At 36.7% G+C, this 22,694-nt stretch overlaps 1 protein-coding gene across 24 annotated transcripts in view; it reads right to left on the minus strand.

The window, feature by feature from the left end:
- CADPS2 (calcium dependent secretion activator 2) overlaps positions 1–22,694 on the minus strand; it is a 294,985-nt gene that overhangs the window by 3,412 nt on the left and 268,879 nt on the right. For all 24 annotated transcript variants that reach the window (XM_042018140.1, XM_042018137.1, XM_042018148.1 and 21 more), the window contains 2 exons: positions 19,761–19,868; positions 1,389–1,493 (listed from right to left, as the gene is read on the minus strand). In XM_042018140.1, the coding sequence (XP_041874074.1) occupies positions 1,389–1,493; positions 19,761–19,868 (213 nt within the window). The remainder of the gene's footprint in view (positions 1–1,388; positions 1,494–19,760; positions 19,869–22,694) is intronic.

Genomic DNA, 22,694 nt, shown 5'->3' on the forward strand with positions numbered 1-22,694 from the left:
AAAGTATGATTAGATTAGGTATTCATAAAAGTCTTTACTGTGAGGGTGGTGAGGCACTGGAACAGGTTGCCCAGGTAAGTTGTGGATACCCCATCCCTGGAAGTCTTCAAGGCCAGGCTGCATGGAATTCTGAGCAGCCTGGTCTAGTGAGAGGCGTCCCTGTCCATGGCAGAGGGGTTGGAACTATATGATCTTTGAGGTCCCTTCCAACCCAAACCATTTTATCATTCTATGATTCACTTGAGAATAGCTTTAAACCTTTCACAAGAGCCATTAATTTCAGCAAGGAATAACAAACTGCTTTTGCCGTTTGGACACACAACCCAGTGAAGAGCCAAATCCTGCTTCCAGAGAAATTAGTTAAGGTCAAAAAGAGCAAAGCTAAGCTTGGGTGTTTCAGGGAGCCGTGATGCCATCGTTATTATGACTGTTTTCTTGCATTTCTCTCTGTTCTGTTCCTTTTTGGCTAGTGAATCCTGAACGTTGAAGTTGCAATTCTGGTGACCACAAGTTAAAATGCTTCTGACTTTACAGTCTTGCATGAACTTCATGAGAAAATATTTTCAAAAAATCCAAGTCACCACTGACAACAGGTGTTTCTTACTCCACATTTGTACAGATAACAAGAATGTCCAAAGTTAAACAAGACAGAATTAAAAGAAAAAAAATCTGAAATGGTTTTCTGTCTCTTGCCTAAAGGTATCAACTAAGATCTGAAAGGGAGCTAGGAGGAAACTTTCTTTTATGGAAGGTTAACCCAAAATTGCCTATTTCAAGGCATACTAAACTTTGCTCAGAAGCATTTGACATTGGCCAATGTAAATGACTGAGGACTGAACTGGAGGGATTGGTATTTCTATTGATACTTATCCCTGAGTATGAAAGACTAGAAAATGTTATCTAATAAACGAAATACTGTTTTCAATTAAACCTAGTAATTAGATGTGCATAAAAAAGAAAATAGTTCATTTTTTTTAGGAGAAGGGGAAAAATGGAGAAGGAACATTATTGAAATTATTCAGTAAACAAAAATTAAAAGTTTTGGTAAACCAAAAAATCAGCAACAAGACAAACAATAATTTAGTAAGAATAATCATATAAGAATGTTGTACATCTAGTTGTAAAATTTCTTGGAATGATCTTAATTGTCCCCAAGTCCAGAATTTATGACAAATAATAGTGCACATATAATTAACATGAAAGGTTTTATTAAGCTATTTTACTCCCGGAATTTGCTACAACTGTGGGAAAAAAAATCCCAACATAAAACTACGTAAGTTTACAAATTTATTCCACATTTTCTAACTCTTGGGGTGATCCTCCATGTTATTACTTTATTACTTTTCTCTCTTAACTATGCAGTCTAATGCAAACAACATTTTATTTACCTTCACTATCTTGATGAGAGTCTTCAGCTGGTAGATGTGAAGCTGAACATCTAATCTATCAGCCAACCACATACATATGACTTTCATGGAGTTGCTATACCATTGCTGAAAAGAAGGATAAAAAAAACCAACAACAAACACCACCAAATAACACTGCAGTATTCATTTAACAGATTTGGTAATGAGAGGTAATGAAACACTTTGAAATGATCACAGATCAGCACTTGAAGTCAACAATGATATAATTTCCTGTTACGAGAATTGCATGGGTCAGTAGGAAATCAAATAACTTGACCTAGACCGTTCTTTACATGAATTAGCACCTGCCATTTTATCTTTCAGTTACAACATGTTCAAGCAAAATAGTGTTATGCACTTTGTTATCTGTCAGTGAGAATGGATATTAAAGATACAATTACAGGAGAGAATTGACAGCTGAAACAGCAAGGATAAAAACAGGTAGGGTATCTTGAGAGAGAATTTACAATGACTAGATTTTTCAATTCAAACAGGAAAACAGTATCAGAGAATAAGGAATTTGTCTTTTCTTTTCTTTTTTCTTTACTCACTTCATCATTAAGTAAAAAAAAGCAGAAATTAATGGAAACTGTATTTAAGTAAGATCAAAACACCACTCCACCCTTCCCAAAATAATCATATTAAGGTTTTGATTTACAGTAATTACTAATTATAATGACAGCCTACCTTATTTCCTTTTTATGTCTTAGGCAGGGGTATGTTTTCACTCAACACTTCACAAATGGATGGGTTAAGAATAAGCCCTCTGCTGTTGGTGTCTATGTAAAAAAATGCTCAGTTCCAAATAGCTACTGTAATAGTTCTTTCACATTAACTGGATTAGAAGAGATTTTACTAAATATAGTTGTAGCATTTTCCTTCCCCCTCCTGTAAAATCGCAACCAGATGTCATTTAGTCAGACTGTAAAAAGGAAGGGATTTCTTTTTTAAATTTTAACAGTGAGAGATTAAAAGAGTTTGTGTCATAGCTCTGTTTCTAGTCTCTTTTCCCACAGGAAAGAGGCTTAAATTCTTTTCTAATAAAATTTCCTGTGTCTTCACAAAATACAGCGATATGCAAAGAGAGGAAATCGTGTGTATTTTAAAACGCAGCACGTTAGGCAAGGTATATTTTGTGAAAGTAATTCAAAGAAAGTATCTAACGTCTCATTAGCCACCTCCACATTAACAAATAAAATAAAATATATACTGAAAATATGAAGACAAATTACTTGCTACTGGATGTAACAAAAGAAAGAAATAGAATTCTTCCATCAAAATGTAAGGTCTCTGTAAAAAGCTTGAAAGACATACAGTAAATAACTACAAATACCTTTTCCTTACAGGTAACGGTCTCATCACATTATAACTATCAGTTTTAAGATGTTTGAAATTAGATATTCATATAATAATTCTTCTGTTTTTTTTTTTGAATGTGTTAAATTGTATTTTAATTATAAATCACTGGAAATAAATTACTTTTACCTTTTTAGAGTTTCTCCTATTAATTTACTAGTTTGCAGAAATGAAAAAACACACCACAAAAAAGGCAGATAGCTACATATTTCGTAAAAGTAGTTTAATTTATTCACTAAAATGTGGGACTGATTGGATATCCATAAAATACTGTTTTTTAAATCACTGAATGACATTCTTATCCTATTTACATTATTTAATCCAAAACATTCATGCTGATATTGATTTCCTTTGTAAGTAGCTGCAAAATATTTTTAATGTGACAGAGCTGTTACTAAGTGGTAGCTGTAAACTATATGACGGGTCTTTTATGTATACAGATGTCTAGAAAATAGAATATGATTGTGCTTACTAATTGGGGAACTCTATTGATCTAAATAAACATGAAAATTCCTACATCAAACATTCTACCCAAATGCAATAAGATAAGCCAAAAAACTGTATTATCACTCAGACTCTACTGTTCGAAAACGGATATTCTTCCATAAGAGAAATCCAGTAATGCATCCATGATGTATCCTTTTGTATCAAGTAGAAAGCAGAATGGGCTCAAACTTGCTCAGACAAACAAACTACAGACAGGATTGAAAATTCTGAGACTGATTTTCCCATGCAACAATACTGAACAGTGACAGATTACTGACAATAGACTGTTCCAGTTTTCTGGCAAAATGTGTTTTAAAGCCCAGCCAAGTAACTTACTTAGGATGGACGCAGTAAAACTTCGACTCTCCCTGCATACCTGTGATATTCTTACATACACTGAAAACAAAGCTAAGACATTGGAGGAAATTAATTTTCTATTCAACTTTATGAATGAAACCAATACAATATGTTTTCCTGACTAGCTTCGATGCATTAAACTTCCAGTACAAATGTTTAATTTGGTGACTGTGAAATGATACTAGAGTACTTGCTCTTCTGTCAACATACCTTGTTCAGAAAAAATATAACTGCTATTTTATTAGAAAAAAATGCATTTTTATTTTTAATTGTCACAGTATTTTTAATAAAAATCACATCCAGTATATTTTTAGAATCCTCCCAGAGGTACTTGTGGGTAGGATTTTTGTTCAGGACTGGTCTTATATCCACTAGTTTTGAGGACTTAGTATAGGCTGAAGCTGTACAAACATAAATCTGCAAGACTTCATAACAAGAAAAAAAATATTTCCCTATAACTTCTTTCTGGAGTCTGTTAAAAAGCACAGCATTGCAAATTCCTCTCAGAGAATCCAAGGCCACATGTTTTGACAACCATGAGCATGTTATAGAGGCAGGGATGGATCTACTGTGGCTGATGGGAATCTATTGCAAACCCCAAAAACTTGAGTGATTAGATAATTGTCCTGAGATTATCCAGTTAAAACAACAACCAATTGCTTCTAACTGGTTTTAAGAAAAAGTAATTTTCCCGTTAGTAACAACAGCAGTGAAAGGACAATGCATTTCTTGCAGATGTTCATTATATGGTACTACTGCCACACTCTTTGCTGTTCTCTATGCAAGAGTAAAGCAGTAAGTGCTTATGTATTTTTTCCAAATCAGCAAATAACAGCAGCCAACCACTTTAACAAAAATATTTGCCTCGCTATTTCCTCCTCTCTCCTTATTCATAGCCCATCCAGCTCCTGTAAGGGCATGCATTACTCACTTCATTTTCCTGAGATACCTCTTTCAAAGTAAAAAATAAGAGAAAAGGAAAGGCTAGGGTTGACTCTGTGAGACCCTTGTATTTATTCACACTTATTGTGCATGACTGTACACTGGTAAATCATATTAGCAGCCCGTCTCCCCATCAAGCTGCTACTTGCTTTCCAGCCCTGGGAAGGTTCAACAAATCAACAGGAGCACGGAAAACAGAACATCAGTCTAATCTAGTGTTTAAGGTGAAGTTTTCAAACCCAATCTAAGAAGATCTTTAGAGCAAGCAACAAGCTGAAGGGCTCAGAAGGTGGTATTGACAATGAAAGAGTGTTGAAATATTGAGAAGCGCAGCACTTGTGCATTTTTAATAACAAGAGGGTCAACAAGGACACAGCTCCCTCAGTGCCAATAGTTGCCACACCAGGGCTATAAACGCTCTCAGTTCATCAGATTTCTTAAACAGTTCATCAGCTTTCTTAAACACCCTAAACCCCTTCAGCAGACCTTTAGTCTTAAATTAACAAACCAAAGCAATGAAAGAGGGTGCAGCTTGAATGGCCAGCATTGATCCCCAACGGGGCTCGGCGCAGCTACAGGCACTGAAAAACTCGTTCCATTGTCAGGAGGAATTGACAAACCTCCTCGCCTAAATAGTCCAGCTCAGGCGGGCTGGAGGCACGCAGCTGTAAAGGGCTCCCCTCGCCCCGCTCCCAGCGCTCACAATGCGCCAGGCATGAGCTCTTTGTCAGGCCCAGACTCTGCAATTTTCTAACAAGGATTAAAGTTGTTTCTCGGCAGGGCTAGTGAAAAGCGATTTAGCAACATACCGTGCTTTCTTCAGGCAAGTTAAAGAGAAGTAGTTAAGGAATTTCATTATTCTGCTGATGGGTGGAAATACAAAACAAATATATTAAATATTCACCATCTTTCTGGGTGCCTGAGCTATAACATTTGCAGAACGGTTCAATTAAATATAACACTTATCGTCTGAAAGCAAGCACTTCAAATTTATTTTAGAAGTTTTATAAAAAGGTGCAGCTGTTTGCCACCTGGAAGGAGGCTCAATACATAGCAATACACAATGGTTTAGTCCTTCTAGGGCTGGTATCCCTAACACCTAAGACACAAGACCCCGTTGAGTTTCTATACCTTGACTGCTCTTGATAAATGGGCATCGTCATAATGCTTTCTCTGCTGAGTATGGCAGGGGGAACAGCTTTTCTAGGAACTGCATTTTATGTTCCTGCAGAAGCCTTTATTGCACTATTGATCAGGAATTTAGTCACTCAGACAGCAACTGGATGTTTGTACTTCCTTCGGCTTTACTTGCCCTACCAGAAACAGTAACAAAAAGTATATTTCTCACTGAAGACATTGTACACCAAATGCAGCACAAGCTAAAATGAGAAAATAACAATGAGTTAAATAAGACATAACATGAGCATGTTAAAATTTAAGGACAAAAATGCCTAGTTTTTATTAAAGGGCAGTGCTATTATATTGCTTCAAGTTTATGATAGAAAGCACCAGTAGCATACCAAGGAACTTTCAGGACATTAAAAAAAATGTTAAATGGTGAAAAAATAAGTAAGTTATTCCTTAAAAACACGAAGAGCAAAAGCTGAAAAAAGGTCCTGATTTAAGTTTCTAATTTATTACCCTTTTTGCAAAATATGAATAGTCATACTGATTTCCTTTGTTGAGTGTTAAAGATAATGAGGGACACAAATGTAATTTGTAAGGCTTTTGAAAATACTCTGAAGTTTAGAAGGTATAGACGTATTTCCAAGTTTAGTTACAGATATCATCCACTTAAATGAGAATTTTACCTGAGCAATGATGAGTTCACGCTCTTCTGAAAGCTGTAAAGTCTTGGCAACTCTGAAAGCAGCCCCCCCCCGCCGCCCGTCTCTTCCCCTTCCAACTTGGGGAAGGATTTTCCAGCCTGTGGGCCACCATAATACATCAGAAGGTATGCATACACAGGAATACCAAAACAGGAAATGAAGTAAGATGTAATTAATATTCAAAATATCTAGCTTGCAACTAAATATTTTTCATTTCTGAAAAACATATAAAGCAACAAGGAAGCAACTTTGGAAAAGGCATTTGTGCTTTTCCCTCAGGCTTAGGTAGTCTTTTGATTAAGAAAGCCTGAGAAACCTTCGAAGAATGAAGTAAGTGCAGGTAGAAAGAAAATTCAGTGTATCAAAATGTAGAAATTTTGTTTGTTCTCTCTTTCCAGCCTATCAATTCTGATTCCTGACATGCACAATTTATGAACTGTTTAAAATATCAATTTCTTCTAATGGAGGGAGACCAGAAGTCTGACTAGTGAGGTACTGCCCTCCCACCAATTCCCTGGGAGGAACTAATTATCTCCTCAGTGTCTTTTCTTTTCTGGATTGCACTGGTCATAGATGTGCACCAGTCTGTGAGGCACTTCCAGTCACATTTCCAGTGAAAAACTCTGTCAGTGACCAGGAAAATTAAAGAACAGAAGCTGGGAAACCTGAGAGAAGAGAATGCTTTTATGTCAGAGCTTTCCCATCCTGCTATCAGCTCCACATGGCTTCCCAGTGACAGCCACTGCCATTCTGCAACACGTTATCCAGCCCCACAAGGATGTGGTTTCTCATTATACCTGGCATCACAGTGCCAAAACATAAAATGTTGAGCCAGGTTTCACTCTCTGAGAACCCAAGCTTACAGTGCCAGCCCTGGAAAAACATTCTCACCAAAATCCAGAATTTTGCCTTCATGAGAAGTCCATGCAAAGGTGATTTTCTTTTTCTTTTTTTTTTTTTTTGGTGTGTCTGTGAGTTTTATCTTTATTGTTCTCAATCAACAGAGATTTCTATGTTATTGAGATGTTCTTCTACAGTAGTGCCAGTAAGAGACAGCTGGCAGAAATGGTCAGTTAGCTGGCCTCTGACTGCAGAAATAAAAATTTTATCATCTCCAGATACAACAGAATTTTCAAGTACACTTGTAGCCTGGTTATTCTTACAGCTACCCTAATGTTACTGGCTTTTTTTTTTTTTTTTTTTTTTGTGAGACCAGGCTTCCTGTTTAAGACCTCAAAGAAGTTTGTATTATTTCTCTGAAACATGAAAAAATTCTCCGCCTTTTGATTCAATGCACAGCTATGACTGAAGAAAAAGAATTATGTGGCATAAATTTTATAGCAAAGGGACTGACTATTGGGGAAAGAGCTGACATGGTAACTGTGCTGAGACAGAACTGTAACTCCTTTTAATGGGCACTGATCAAGCACTGCTTCACATGCACATTCACTTCATGTATATTTCCACAGGATACCTTACTTTTACTGTTATTTAAAACATAAAAATACAATCAATACAACTATTAAAGCTGAAACTGTCCTTTAATATACTTCAGCATCTATCCAGTAATAATGTAAATCCTTTAGTAGGCAGATATCAGACCTGGAAAGCTTGGGAAGCTTACTTTTCCTTGAAAGCAAATGTCCACAAAGGAGAACACTATTGGTTTGTGGGGGTCATCATGATGCCACCACATTTATTCCTTTTGCACCATTTTTTCCCCTAGGAACTTGCATTTAAGATAAATTGAAAGAAATTAAGATTAAACTAGCATGATTGGAAAACCCACGGAGTTGGCCTTGTTGGAACCATGGGACTAGCAGGCAGGACAAACAAATGAATCTTTTTCTCTATATAAAAAAAATCAGATATTTAAAAGCCCTTGATCTGGAAAATGCAAATGACTAAATCAATATTGTGTCAAATGCAAAAACTCTATTCCCCATTTCGCTACAGTCCCTTCCTACATTTTCATTCAAGGATTTGTCCAGAAGTCCTCCCATTGCTGTGTCACTTATTTCTGCTGTAATGCTCCTGGTTTGCCTCATGAGCTCCTACTTTGCACAGAGCCTCTGACACATTCCTCTTTCACCTCACCAGTGTATTACATTCCTAATGCTTGGCACCATTTATCTAGGCATCTTCCTGGAAACATCTCAGGCTTTCATCCAGCTTCCGTGTTTTGCTTTCTCCTCTGGGCCTGGAACACTAAGCCAAGTTTTGAACTTTGTCTTAGGAATGTGCAAAAATGTTGATAGCCTAAATTACAGGTATATGTATCAGGAAAGGAGAGGTGAGAAAGGAATCAGACACCACCGTCTGCTTCAACACTCATACTTCTTCTGATACAGGCATCAGGACCAAGATTTACAAACTCTGTTTGGGTACATCCCCCCTGCCTTTTTTTTTATTTTTTCCTACCCTCCCCACACTACAGCCCCCCAGGTTTTGGTTTTTTTTTTAAAACATTATAGCAGATTTAAGAACTTGCCTCACGCACTCTTCTCGGCCAAGGAAGAAATTTTTTCTTTCTTCCAGTGGGATGCTTCCTTTGGCTTTCTTCTGCCTTTCCTTTTTTTTATGCTATTACTGCAGCCTTCCAGGAAGCTCAGAAAGCATTTTCTTTTTCTTAAGAAGAAATACTTTAGTCTCTAGTCAGTCTCTTTTCTGCCTATTTGAATGAAGGATTCCCACTGCCACTCCCAAAGCAATCAGGAGAAAAGGGAAAGGAGCTCAACAGAAAAAGGAACCCAAACCTTGACAGAAAAATGTTGTTCAGAAAGACTTAAGATGACAAACAAGTGAACAGTTGTTGGATGGGATATTTTGGTGATACAACGAAATAAAATTAGTTTTCATAAATCAGTAAGGAGAAGAAATGAAAAACCATGGCTCATTTAAAAGCATATTAAGCATCTTTGAAATTCCTGATCAAAAAGGATATAGTTCTGAAATAACAAAGAGCATCTAACATATGAGAAGCTTATCTTTTAGAAGGAAAGTTATTTTCTTTGTATTTTTGGCTTCTAATTAGAAAATGGATAGTTGCTATGGAACTGCTGCCAATTTACAAATAAATATACACTTTTAATGCAAAATATACTGTACTCATCTTCCCCTGAATTACATATTGGTTGTTAAACACCAATTCACAATATTTATGCTACTGTATAATGTTTGTGACCTTCATTTTTTTCTGGCTTCTTCACATATGGCAGATAAGCTGGGAAACTGGAAGTTTGCAAAATTAGACAGACATAACTTCCTTCCATTTCTGGACATATGTAATGTTACTGTTCTGACTTTGAACAGTAGGTACTAACATGATGCTCATGACTGCGAGAGTAACAGTATAAACAGTTTCTCTGCTCCACTCTGGATATGCACTGCATCTGTGAACAAAACTTCCACAGGTTATTCTGGTGCTAAAATTCTGTGGAGCAAACAGTGTCAGTCTTGCTACACTGTGTGTTGTGCTGCAATTTGGGTATATCCACAAGCATCCTCCAAGGCACAGAACAGGGAACATCACTTGAGTGACCCTGAAATGAAAGCCAGCTTGGATCCTCAAAATAAACAAACTAACATAATACAAAATGACCAAGTTGTTACTCATTATAACACTTGCCTCTTGCTATCAGGCTCTAGTGCTAAAAGCCCTACAAATGTACTTAGCTGTACAAATGCTAAGCAGTCTTCCTAAGTGCACGTCTAACGTTATAGAACCATTGAATGGTTTGAGTTGGAAGGGACATTAAATATCATCCAGTTCCAGTCTTCCTACCATGGGCAGGGATGCCACCCACCAGATCAGGTTGCTCAAGGTCCCATCCAACCTGACCTTCAACACTTTTGGGGATGTGGCATTTCCAGCCTCTTCCAGGCAACTTGTTCCAGTGCCTCACCACCCTCTGAGTAAGTACTTTCTAACATCTAATCTAAACCTGCACTCTCCGACCTTAAAACCATTGTCCCTTGTCGTGTCACTACATATCCATATAAAAATTCCCTCTCCCTCCCTTTTATAAGCCCCCTTATGGTACTGGAAGGCTGCTCTAAGGTCGCCCTGGAGCCTTCTCTTCTCCAGACTGAACAACCCCAGCTCTCCCAGCCTGTCTTCACAGGAGAAGTGCTCCAGCCCTTGTATCATCTTTGTGGCCCTCAGTAAGGTTAAAGGTCTGGGTTCACCCTGCCTGTAAAGTATGTAATCCAGACACCCATCTCTGCTTTTTCCCACTCATCCAGAACTCCCTGGGGAGTTCTCACTCCCTGGAGTGAGATATCATCAAAGGGACCACAGGAGGAGACCTCCTGTTAGCTGTATCCCTCCCCTGAAGTAAGAATATTCTTCATCTCAGTACCAAAAGGAAGATAGGCTGAAATTGGATCAGCATCTGTGCTGTAGCTTTTACACTCACATTAGTTGCTTTTGTCCTAGAATTTTTTGCTTAGACTCCCTGCTCCCTGTGGAGTGAGTCCAAGTACATATTTTACAGTATTTAAACCATTCTGAGTTCTGAGTGAATATTTACAGGCAGCTCATTTCTTTCCACCTCATCAATCCTGACTCATCCATTTACTCTTTATGTTACTGCAGTGCCATGTGCTGGATGTAGCTGCGAAGCTGACAGGGATATGCACACTGCTGGAGCTACTCCTCTCTTACACCACATCGATTGGGCACTACACTAAGTTGCCCTAATGTGAAGCAGATGTCCAGCCTCCTGCCTCCCTCTTGCTTCTCTCCTCCCCTTTCTCTTTGGACGAAATGTTCTTGGACTGGGCAGGTGCCTGGTTTGCTCCTTTCCATCCCTGACCCTGTTGCCTGTGAACACTCTTTCAGCTATGTAGATTCTACAGCTGTGTTGGGGTTTTTGAGATGAATTTTCTGTGCATTATTTTTACTTTTTTTCCTTGCTCTTTGAGTGCACTATAATGCAAAAGAAAGTCAATGCAATGTGAAATAAGAAAATATACAGTGAAACACCTGAAAATTGTTTAAAGGAAATCATCTCTATATAGTTCAATACTTCTGCAAATTTAAATCAGTGCTAAAGCTTCAGTTTCCCATGATCAAATATGTGAAGAAGCTCTTTCCACTGACAAATCTGTCAGAGCACTCTGCAGCATCCTTACCTATTCTGATTTGCAGCATAGCAACCTTTTTCTGTTATGCCTGACTCATTTTAGTAAAACTAGATTATTCTTATGGTTTCTGGCACTATTTTTCTTGTAATATGATCAACAATATGGTTGTGTGTCTATTTGTGAACACTTAGCCAGAGTTTTGTTTTATTTTCCTTTTTCAACTAAGCTTGACCCAAATGAAATACAAGCATAAACATCAAACCTGCAAGTAAGGTTTGAGAAGCCACAAGGTCCTCCTGCTGTTTATATGTGTGTGAATTACAGTACATCAAGAAATCAATATTCCCTAGATGGTGCTTGTGCCTGGCACTTCATGGTGAACAAACATTAGGTAAGACAATATAAATGGTACAATCCTTATTGATTTCTCTTGACTGTGTAGAATGTGAAAGCTGCAGCCACAGTTAACACTTACTGACAGACACATCTAAAGTTTCAGTGCTATTTTATATTTTTATAGTTGTCCACGCTCAATTGATTCTATTAAGTTGCTGGACACATTTCAAGCCATCTAGATAAGAAGAAAAAGAGCAGTGCCTGGAATGAGATGCTGCTACTTTATGCCTAGCAGGATAAAAAGGTTAAAGGACTAAATTGTGCCTGGGTGTTGGAAGGAGTTCTTTTTCATTAGATAGAATTGTTATTGTTTTTAGTGAATGGATATTGTGAGTGATGGATAGATGCATTTAACTAAGCTAATAAATGAATGAATAGTATATACCAGAAATGCATATGAGGGAATTGTACTGGAAGCTCCCAATATTATAGCCCCTCCCCAAACAAACATGCAAAACCCCCTTGTAGTTCTATTTGATTGAAAAAATCCCCTCAGGGAAAAAAAAATCAGATAGGCTTTAAAATATTAAGTTTGGGCTTTTTTTCCTCCCCATTTTTCCTCTTGTGACTCGTAACACTCATTTAAAATTTCTTTTTAAGAGCAATTTATACATTGTTCTTTTTTTCTTTCCAAAAAGTGAGCTTCTCACACAAGCCAGGGAAACTAGGGAGCAGGACAGTGTAAGGAATTCTGAGTATCAGGCTATGGGTTTTAGTGCCCTAAAAATAATCTTCTATTTCCCTTTTATACCCATGCACATTGAGCAAGGTATCAGAATATCTATTTCATAGTTTCTTACTCACCTGCTGGAAAAATTTAAGTAATATGACTGAATTGGTGTGAAAAAGGTGTCAGACATCCATTCCATTAATATTAAATGCACACTGGACTATGAGATACTTAATGTCTTGAGAAGTAATTTTTATATCTTTTTGGGTTGTGTGCACCAAACAACAACAACAAAATGGAAATTCAGGAACTAAAAACGGCATAAAAAATGAAGATGTGAAAGCGTATCATATCAAAACCATATAAAATACAGTCATTGTGGTATGCCATTGTGTTTCTCTAGAGAAAACACTATCAGCTACAGTATAAAATACCCTACAAAGTGCTGGATATTCTGATTCTGAAGCAATGAACTCTTTAGCACATGCTTTACTTTAAGTGGGTTGTGGTCCTATTGATTTCAACAGTAGTGAGCTTTGCTGCAGTTATAGCAGCATAATCAGCACCCTCCAAGAGCGGGCACTCTTTCTCTCAGCATAATCCAGAAAAAAAAAATATCAAAGAAAACTTCTACACTACATGAAATCTGATAGAGGTTACATTTTTCAGATTTCAAATGAATTATTTTTCTTTTATAGAGATTGTTACCTTGAAAAATGAGGCAAGTCTATTTGAAAACATCAGGAACAATTTAGTGAACTTTAAAAAGACTTTGAACAGTAAATTTGCAAGATGTTGCTTCCATCTTGCAGAAGAGTTTCCTATATTTGAGCATGTCAATATAATTCACTTTTTCAGTGACATTGCCTACAGTCTTCTTTAAAATTCTTTTACCAAAAAAGAAACAACTGTTTCAAAATTACAAAAAATTCTGTTAGATCATGAGACGACTGCAGAGTGGTTCTCATATCACGAGCTTTCTATTTTCCCTATAAAATAAGAGACGTAATTAAAGATGAGTTAAGACTTTGGTGAAAATCTAAAGAGCATCGGCAAATCTGAGCACTGCTCAGCTTTTCAATTGCTTTTCTACTTCTCAGTTCTTTTAAATGGTTTTCTATGGCAGGAACATTTTTCTTAATTAGTCACAGCTAATTACTGTTCTGGCATAGACAAGTAATCAGAAATGTCAGAGCTGCAAGGCTACATCTCCCTAATCCTTTGATAATAATTTAGCCTCCTGGGAGGGCCTCAAGCTGCGGTAAGTAGTGGCTGACAATAAGGCAAAATTAGGTGGGCAGCAGACCATTAGGATAGAAAAATAAAAAGCACTACCAAATCCTGCTGAGCACCATCAGGCAACTAACTACACTGCCAGATGAGGTGCCTGTTTAAGCCTGTGTTGTTAATTAGCTGATTCTACCAGACCTGCCACATATGTCCAGGTGCATCATGCAAAGATGTGTATTTCTGGGTTTGTGCCAAAGGACAATTTTGCACTGTGATCAAATTTCAAGAATCTGAGAAAGAAGCCCACATATTTCTTGAAGATTACTCTGAGTTATCAAAGAAATAAGAAGATCAACAAGCTACAATCCATTTTTTTTAGTATTTTTTTAAGTAATTAGGCACGGTCCTCTCACGTTTCTGAGAGGTTAATACAAACACAGCTTTTGATTCAAATGTGGCCTTTAACCAAGTAGACCTTTTGTCAAATCACACACTTGCAAATAATTACATAACAACAAAAGTGAAGATTACTTATTAAAATTAGCGTGACAGGAAGTAATTTGAGAATAAGGAAAAAAAATCACAACTGAAGTTTTCTAGAAAAACATTGTTGAATACTAAATACTACAAAAATGGTGCTTTTGAAGTAGACACAAACAGCACAAGGAGTCGGTGCTACTGAAAACTCAATTTAAATTAAGTGTTCCTCTTGGCTGTGTAACACCATGATTTGCACATTTTTAAACACTTTTTTTTTGGTAAGAGGTCAGAAAACCTGTAGAAATTAGGCAACTGAATAAAGCATTTACTAAATATATGCTTGTAGATATGATGGCAAACAGAAATTAGTCTAATTAGTACTTCATATCTCCCTTTAGCCATAGAGCAGAGTACATGACACAATAATCTTTGAAGAATAATTAAGACCTCAAATTATCTCAAGTACATCATTGAATTTGAATTGTCCATCCCTGCTGCTAATGGAAAATGAAAATAATGGTTGGAATATGGGAACACCACTAGCCTTTAATAAACATTCCAGACAAAATACAAGCAGTTTTTCAACAGAAAAAGAATATCACATTACATTTGAACCTTTGAAATACAAAAGCCAAAGCCAGCTATGTAAATCTGGAGTGCTTAAGCTTTTAAACTGCTCATAAAGACATTCAGTCTTTCTGCACTCCAAAGACAGTTGTATTAGTTCCCTGCCATTTACATCTCTTACACAGCTTGTTGAATTGTTACCATGCATGAGGCCACAGCCTCCAGGAAGTCCTCCCACATGGGCAGTCCCTCCAAAGTCAACAGGAATACTGCATCAAACCACAAGAGGAGATGGGCAACCAGGGCCAAAGCCAATATCTCCTCACAGGTGCCATCTTGTACAAGATAACTAAGGGCACCTCTTTGCCAGTCCTGACCTTTTCAAGATGTGCACTCTGACTATTTTATGTGTTTATGGTACACTTGGGAAGAGCTTTCCCAGAAATTAAATCCTAAAAAAATTGGAAACCCTTCCAGTTGTATCAATGGCTGAACACTGATGCATTAAAGCTGGTCTCTGAACCCAATCTTTATTTCTCAGAGCAGCAATCACTTATTGCATAAAGATTTCATTGTATATATAGTCTTAATAAAACTGGAATTTTTATTTGTCCACAACAGACACAAATATAACCTGTTTTATAGTGCTCTCAAGGGCAAATACACCAAGAAGGAATCTGAAGCAAAAATGTCCGGAATGATTTTTTCTGTGTTCAAACAGGAATATCCATACTTCATGTGCAATTCACAGGTACAAGAAAGTGAGAATCTACCCAGGTGGCACTTAGGAACTACACATTACTACAGAAAGTAAGTATTGCATCAATGTTTTAACAGAGCTCTATGTGAAATTAAAAAAATGCTTTTCAAAGAGGTTTGTCAACAAAATCCAATTTTGTTTAAAGGAAATAGTTTTTAATTTACAAGTCTAATGTATATTAAAATTCTCAGGAGTTCAAGATTTACTAGTCCCATCTTAAAAATTCTAGTAGAAACATGAATCTAAGTCTAGTCAATGGGAATAACCTGGCATGTTTATGGACACAGCACTGCATTTATCAAAGTTAATGGTAAAACACCTATTGATTTTGAGAAGGTAGAACCAGATCCCATGGGAATTCCATAGTTGGATATTTTTAAAATATAATAACTTTTTGATCAATATACAGCACTGTTTTTTGATAGACTACACAGATGCTCTTGCATCATCCATGAAACAGATTATAAATAAGAGGCATTAATAATACTTAGTAATATTTTCTATTTAGTCTAGGTTCGTGTAATTATATTCTAAATATTTAATTTTTTCATTGACCAACTTGATTTACTGTCTTTTCTGAAAACAAGTATTTTTAAAATTATTTACAAAAAAATAGAATTCAAGTAATATACTGTTTCTAAAACAATAACCCAGAGCTACTGCAGAGCTTAATCATGTGCAACAGACTACAAAAATTTCAAGTGCTCTTTAAGAAATGTGATGTCAAAAACAAACACTTCTCTCCATCGCCCCCGTCAACCATAAGCTGTAACTGCATGAGAGTAGGAGATAAATGTCCTGAGTCCCTGTGACAGAAGGAATTTGACAAGCAAAATTCCCAGCTGATTTCAGGAAGAAGACCATGTCCCATACTGCAAAGGAAGGTAAAAATTCCCATGTCTCTGATAAACTGACCAAGTGAAAAATCTTTGTGACTTCAGACCTGGTGACCACTTTTGAGAACAAGAAGGTGGCACACTGACCTGGGAGAGATCAATGCTACCAGGAGCACCCGGACATATTGCTGTGCCTACTGTCTATAGCCCTTCTGGAGGAGGTAGTAACGAAATGTATCAAGAAGCTGAGTTTTCCAGAGGAAATGAAGGAAAAAAAATTTCACCTTGGTTCTGCTGCATGATCATAAAATGGACTGAAGCACAAGACTTTAATGGTTTAAAAGTGTTGCAGAAGAAACTACCAGCCCAGTCTTTTTTCAAAGTCACTGGAGATTTGAACCTCTTTCATCTTTAAGGGTTCATATCACAAGCTTAAATTCCATTCTCCTTATTTTTGTATTTTGTATAGCATGGCACTGCTTTTCCAGGCTTACCAAGCACCACATAAAACACCACTTATTTTTTTGTCTTCTCTCCAGTTTGAGACTTCTCAGGTAGAACAAAAATAGTACAACTCCTAGCCTTAACATATTGTGACTCACTGGCAGGAATTTGTACTTGTATCAATGCTGTTCTTGAATTTAAATGATCTTTGTTATGTACAAAACTTCGTGTGATATACATGCTGTTTGCTTGGTCACTGTTAACAGCTGCTAGCATCTAGCAGCCCTGGATCAAGCCAGTAAAATCTGTGCAAAAATAGTTCACAATTATACATTTTTGGGGGATTAAAATAGTGTCTGAGGCCTGATCCTGTCTATGTTTGTAATTAAGACCTCTAGCACACAGAACAGTCAGGTTTTTCGTTATTCTGGATGAGGTTTTTCCCTGGCTGAAGCACAGGAAAGTGTACTTTTCATCTTTCACTTAGCTGATGATTACTTAGCTGATACTAATAGAGTGTGTTTTAAGAGGAAATCAACTGTGATCTACAACTCTAGCCAGTCCAATGGCTTCAAGTATATTTGCATAAAAATGTGAATATATTTTATTCTTTCTATTGAAATATAACTTGATAGATTTGAATTTATAAAAAGAGTACATAGGTTTTCTTAAAGCAATAATTTTAGAAAACCCTTTCAAAAATCATGTGCAAAATATTGCTCAGTCATAATGTTCTAAATCTGAATTAATGTCAGGAAAGGTGAATTAACAGAGGGAGATGACTTTGTTTTAAATTTCTGCATCCTATGAGCTTCCTTACTTGTTAATGCTTTTATCTGCATCTGTCCAGTCAGTTATATCTCCCACTGTGATGTTACATAGAAATGTGATACCACCATGCAGAAAGAAAAATAAAGACACAAATAGCTATTTGATACACAAAATACAAATCATGTACCTCTTTTTTCTTTTCTTACAGATACAAGCACTGGTCACGGCAGCATACAATGTATACTACTGAGTAAAAGAGGACAGAAATGGGTTTGCAAACTCAAAGGAAAGTGCTGTATCAGAACTTGCATCCATACAGGAGATGCCTTCTTGTGCTGAAAAGATTAATTGCTGAAATCAAATTCGGAAGAGGTCCTTAACCCATGTTAACCCAGCCCTGCTGAAGCCCTGTCCTTGTGTAAGTGGTAAGCCAAAATCATGCCAGGAACTGTGCTGGTGACTCAGTGGTGTGCAGGATCCCTTGACAGTTCTCAGGCCTGTGCCCAGGCGCTGGCCAGTGCCCCCTGAGGACACAGTCTGAGACTCAGACCCATCCCACTACATCAAAAAAGTCAATGGGGTTTCTCCAGTGAGAGTTAGACTTGGCCTTAGGCAGATAATTTTATTAACATGCAGAAAATGACAACATAAGCAAAAATAACCCCAAAGAAAAACAAAAAAATAAAAACTTGAAAATGAAACATATGCTTGCAGATTCACTGCAAAAGCAAACTGAAGCAGAAGTTGCTAATACGGTTTTAGTACTTTGTGAAGGTGCCAGCTGGATGGATGATAATTTTTCTACCCCTGCAGGGCATCAAAGCTTTTATAAAATCATTCTTTTCACACATATTAGCACTTAGCTTATTAAAACAGATGATACTTTTTTTTTTGTAAAGATGCCTGGGAGTGTCTGGAAATACAAAATCTGAGAGTTAAGTCTTATTTTGACCACCCAGTCTAATAAACAACAAACACTGACATGACATACCATGGCTGAGAGTCTATGTTATGGGACATTCTGTGACTGCCACAACTGTAGTGTCACAGTAAAGGCTGTGAATTGCTGTTATGAAAACATTTGCTGTAACTTGCATAATTAAATGAAACTGCAAGCAAAGCTTTCTAAAATACTTAGGAGATGACACAAATAAATACATTTCAAAGTCTATAATCCGTTCCAGAATTAGTTTTGTAATAAATTCCATTTCACAGTGCTAGAGATGACTTCTTTCCATGTTCAAATTCCTATATAATTGTGACTGAGACAATCGTCACGTAAACTGATCCAAACTTATCATTAAATAACTTTTATTTTACATATATTTTACATGTGTAGGGTTTTAAATTTATACAGAAGGTGCTATTTCAGCTGCCTACAGCTTCTCCTTCAGGCAATTAAGGAAACGACATACTAGACATAAATTAGTGGTCAGAACTTGAGTGAACTGAAATGTGATCATTTCTAACAAAAAGCTGAGGAATCAGGGCAAAGGAATGAATGGAAGAAGGCTGCAGAAGTTATTATCAAAACTGAGGGAAATTATTGCATGCACCTTGAGGATGAAGATTACTCTGAACTTGCAGAAGTCAGATCAGAATTTTGAAAATGAGTTTGAAAATTTAATAAATGGTTATAAAGTCAACTTTAAGAAATAGAAGTCTTAAACTAGAAATCCATAGAACAAAATTATAAAAGTCATTCCACAGAAGGACCAGTCTAACCCACAGATGTACCTGGCATCTGTATACTCTTTCTGTACACAAGCAGGCAGTGATATGCAAAAGTTCTTAATTCAGGGAAAGTAGTTCTACAATGGAATTCACAAACCACACCAATCCAATTCTCTCCATTAATGAATTCAAAATCAAAAGATGGAATATAATTCAACTACTCACATTGCAAAAATTACTATTTCAAATAATAGTCTTCTACCAATTTTATTTCTGCCTTCTAGCACTTAAAAGTTTCATGCAGAATTTAAAGAAAGGCCACCCTTGACAGCTGAAGCTTGTAAATAATGAGCAAAAGAAAAAATTATCAACAGAGAATGTCTAAACAGCTTGTTGAACATCAAAGTCCAGCTTATCCCTTCTGATGTAGTAGTGATACCAGAAAACTTTGCAAGTGTAGTTACTTACATCAAATAACTTCTCTATGTACATTTCCTCATTGACCTTTTCTCGAAGGATATCCTGGTTTTGCCGAACAAACATAATGTAGGTGTCTGCTAGATCCATTCCTGGTTTCTGTGAAGACAAAAAGTGAGGGGAGAAAGTAACAGGAAGGGAAAGACAGACCCTTCAACAACTGAGACTCAGAAGATGCTAAACATAATGAAAACAAATGCTACAATGTTCACAAATTTATAAACTGTATTAACAAAACCTGCTGGGAATTCTGGTTATTTAACATGTTCAGGAGGTTTCACTATCAATATAGTTCTATGCATTTTAATTTATGGATGCTTTGAGTCATAAATCCACATTGCCACATGCAATTGAAGGAAGTCTTGGCTCTGGCAACATCAATGGTAAACGTGGACATCTTCCCCTTTTTTTGTTGGTGAGGCTTTCATAGATAGCCACTCCAGCCTGAGTGTGGAGATCTAAATCCTGCTATCACATTCAGAAAATGCTTTAAAATAGCATTCAGTTCCTTTTTCATTGACTAAGATTTCTTGTAATTATTACTTCCAATCTACAGCTGAATTTTGTGTTTGAGCTCAGCTTCAACTAACTGCAATCCAAACTAAGTTCAAGCACATCCCTGAGAGCAACAGCATAAAAAGGCTGTTTTGAGAGTAGTCCTGTACCCTTATATTTTGTAAACTGTTGCAGTGGTGCAGTCAGCCCAGAGGATGGCTAGGGCAGGAGAAAGGACCAACATTTTTCCCTTCTTGTACCGATTTATGTTCTGTATGAATAGCAGAGTAGGCATAATTTTTATACCACACCCGCAAACATGAGCCAGGCTAGGACATGTTGTGTGTATGTGATAGTACATCTGGACAGGCACAGTGGTGGCTGAAACTGCTCTCTGCTGTCCAGCTGTGACTTCTGGATGTCCGTATTCATGAGAAGTTGTTCCACACTAACACTCCTCACAGCCTGCAACATGCCCTTTACTGGCAGTGTACACAGAGCTGGTAAGGAGTTCACTTTTTTCTAACAGGAACCAAGAATGCACATAGGCACTTTGGAAAGTCTTCTGCAAATGCCCTCTGTGTGAGTAAGCTTGTAGAAGTATTACTCCCAAATAACAGCTTATAATGTTCCTGGCATGCAAAAGAATGCTAAGTTTTATAATACTTTATAGCAAGCCCTAACATAGGCCTTAACACTTATAAAGGATCCAGATTTTGCTAAGACTCCATACAGAATAATTAATAGTTCTAGGGAAGGAGGACAAAAGCATTTATACGCATGCCCTGAATTCCCAAGCATAAGACATGTCTATTTCTCACAAACTGTTGTCTGAAAACAGCATACAAACAACACTGTAAAATATCTAGCCTATTTTAAAAGCCTGTATGCATGAACATGCTCATATGGTTAAAATATTAAATATAATTTTATATTAAGGCTTCCTTTCTAGTCTGCAAGTGAATATTCAACTTCAAATTTTCCTTATTTCTTATTACCTTGTATGTAATATTTTGTAATGTATATGAACAAGTCTGAGCACAAGAAGGAAGGAGAGGTGCAACGTGTCCATACTATACCTTGTCCTGAAACTGCTGTCATCCTATTACAGTAATTGGATGACAGCATTCTCTCCTCAAAGCTTCAGTGAATGAAACCTCCTGGATTATGAGGTTCAAGTCTTTTTATCCTGAATCTACCACAGACATTTAGAGGAATATGCTCCAAAATAAAAAGATTTTAATTTATAGGTGTGCATATATGGCAGTTTCATTTTTAAAAAGTAACCATTAAATATAGAACGATGGCCAGCTTTAATACTTGTAGCATCTCCAAAACTCACAGTGAAAAACTGAAATATCTCCTGCACACTTGGATTGGTCATTCGAGAGGCAATGAAATCTCATTGCAAAAACTTATCCCATCTATATATGCTTAGATGAAACTCTCAAGAGGAAAGCAGGACCATTGATATTTACATCTGCATCACACACCTCAATCCTAAGCATAGAATAAAAATGTAAGATTTCAATCGACAAAATATTTTTCTGTTGGAAAACCTGACTGACAGAAATCAATAGATTTCCTTCATAAAAAAGTACCTTCACTAAAATGTGACGGAAATACTTTTATATTAAGACAAATCACAAAGTGAAGCAGATTTAAAACAGAAAACTCCATATTTTACCTTAGTATACTCATTTGTGATGGCACAAGAGAATACAATCGGCAGTGAAACCATATATACTTTCTAAAACCTGATACAGAATTTACAGGAATTGGACTAGAGTTAAGTTGGATGAATAATGGAAAAATATTTTGAAATCTTCAGAGATGGGTGAAGGAGATAATCTAGCAAATGAAAGGCTGATTATAGTTCCTGAAGATATATAGTGAAATGTATTAAGGAATCTTCCACTGAATTCTCAAACCTAGTGGTTCTCCAATTAACAGAACTTTTTCTTTTACTAAGTTCAATAAAAATGTTCATCTTGCAGATAGCCAAAGCAAGAAAAGTAACATTTCCCATCAGCATTAACTCTCCCTTATCTTTGAGATGTTTACCTAGTCTTGAAGCTGTGACATATGGGAATTTCACACCTAGTGAATATATTTTCATGTAGCTTGTGGCACAGGAGTGTAATCATTAAAAGAATATACACAAGTAAGAGTAACTGCAACAGCTGGTGACATTTACCAATTAGAATTACAGTTCTTTAAAACACTTCATCCTTCTTAATGTGTGCAGGATAATTATCTTTGAAATTGCTGTAGAAAAAAAAATTAATTTTCCGTTTAAACAGTGTCTGACTACAGTAGAAGTAAGGCAGATTATCAATACCCCGAGGCATAACTCTGTTTTAAACCTCACCAAAATCACTGAAGGTTAACCATCTTTGCTTGTAGTGGGCAAAGTACACATTAAACATT

This window comes from Corvus kubaryi, unplaced genomic scaffold (genome assembly GCF_017639235.1).
Source record: "Corvus kubaryi isolate FWS band 111438036 unplaced genomic scaffold, C.kubaryi_AGA036_p1.0 137, whole genome shotgun sequence".
Lineage (NCBI taxonomy): Eukaryota > Metazoa > Chordata > Aves > Passeriformes > Corvidae > Corvus > Corvus kubaryi.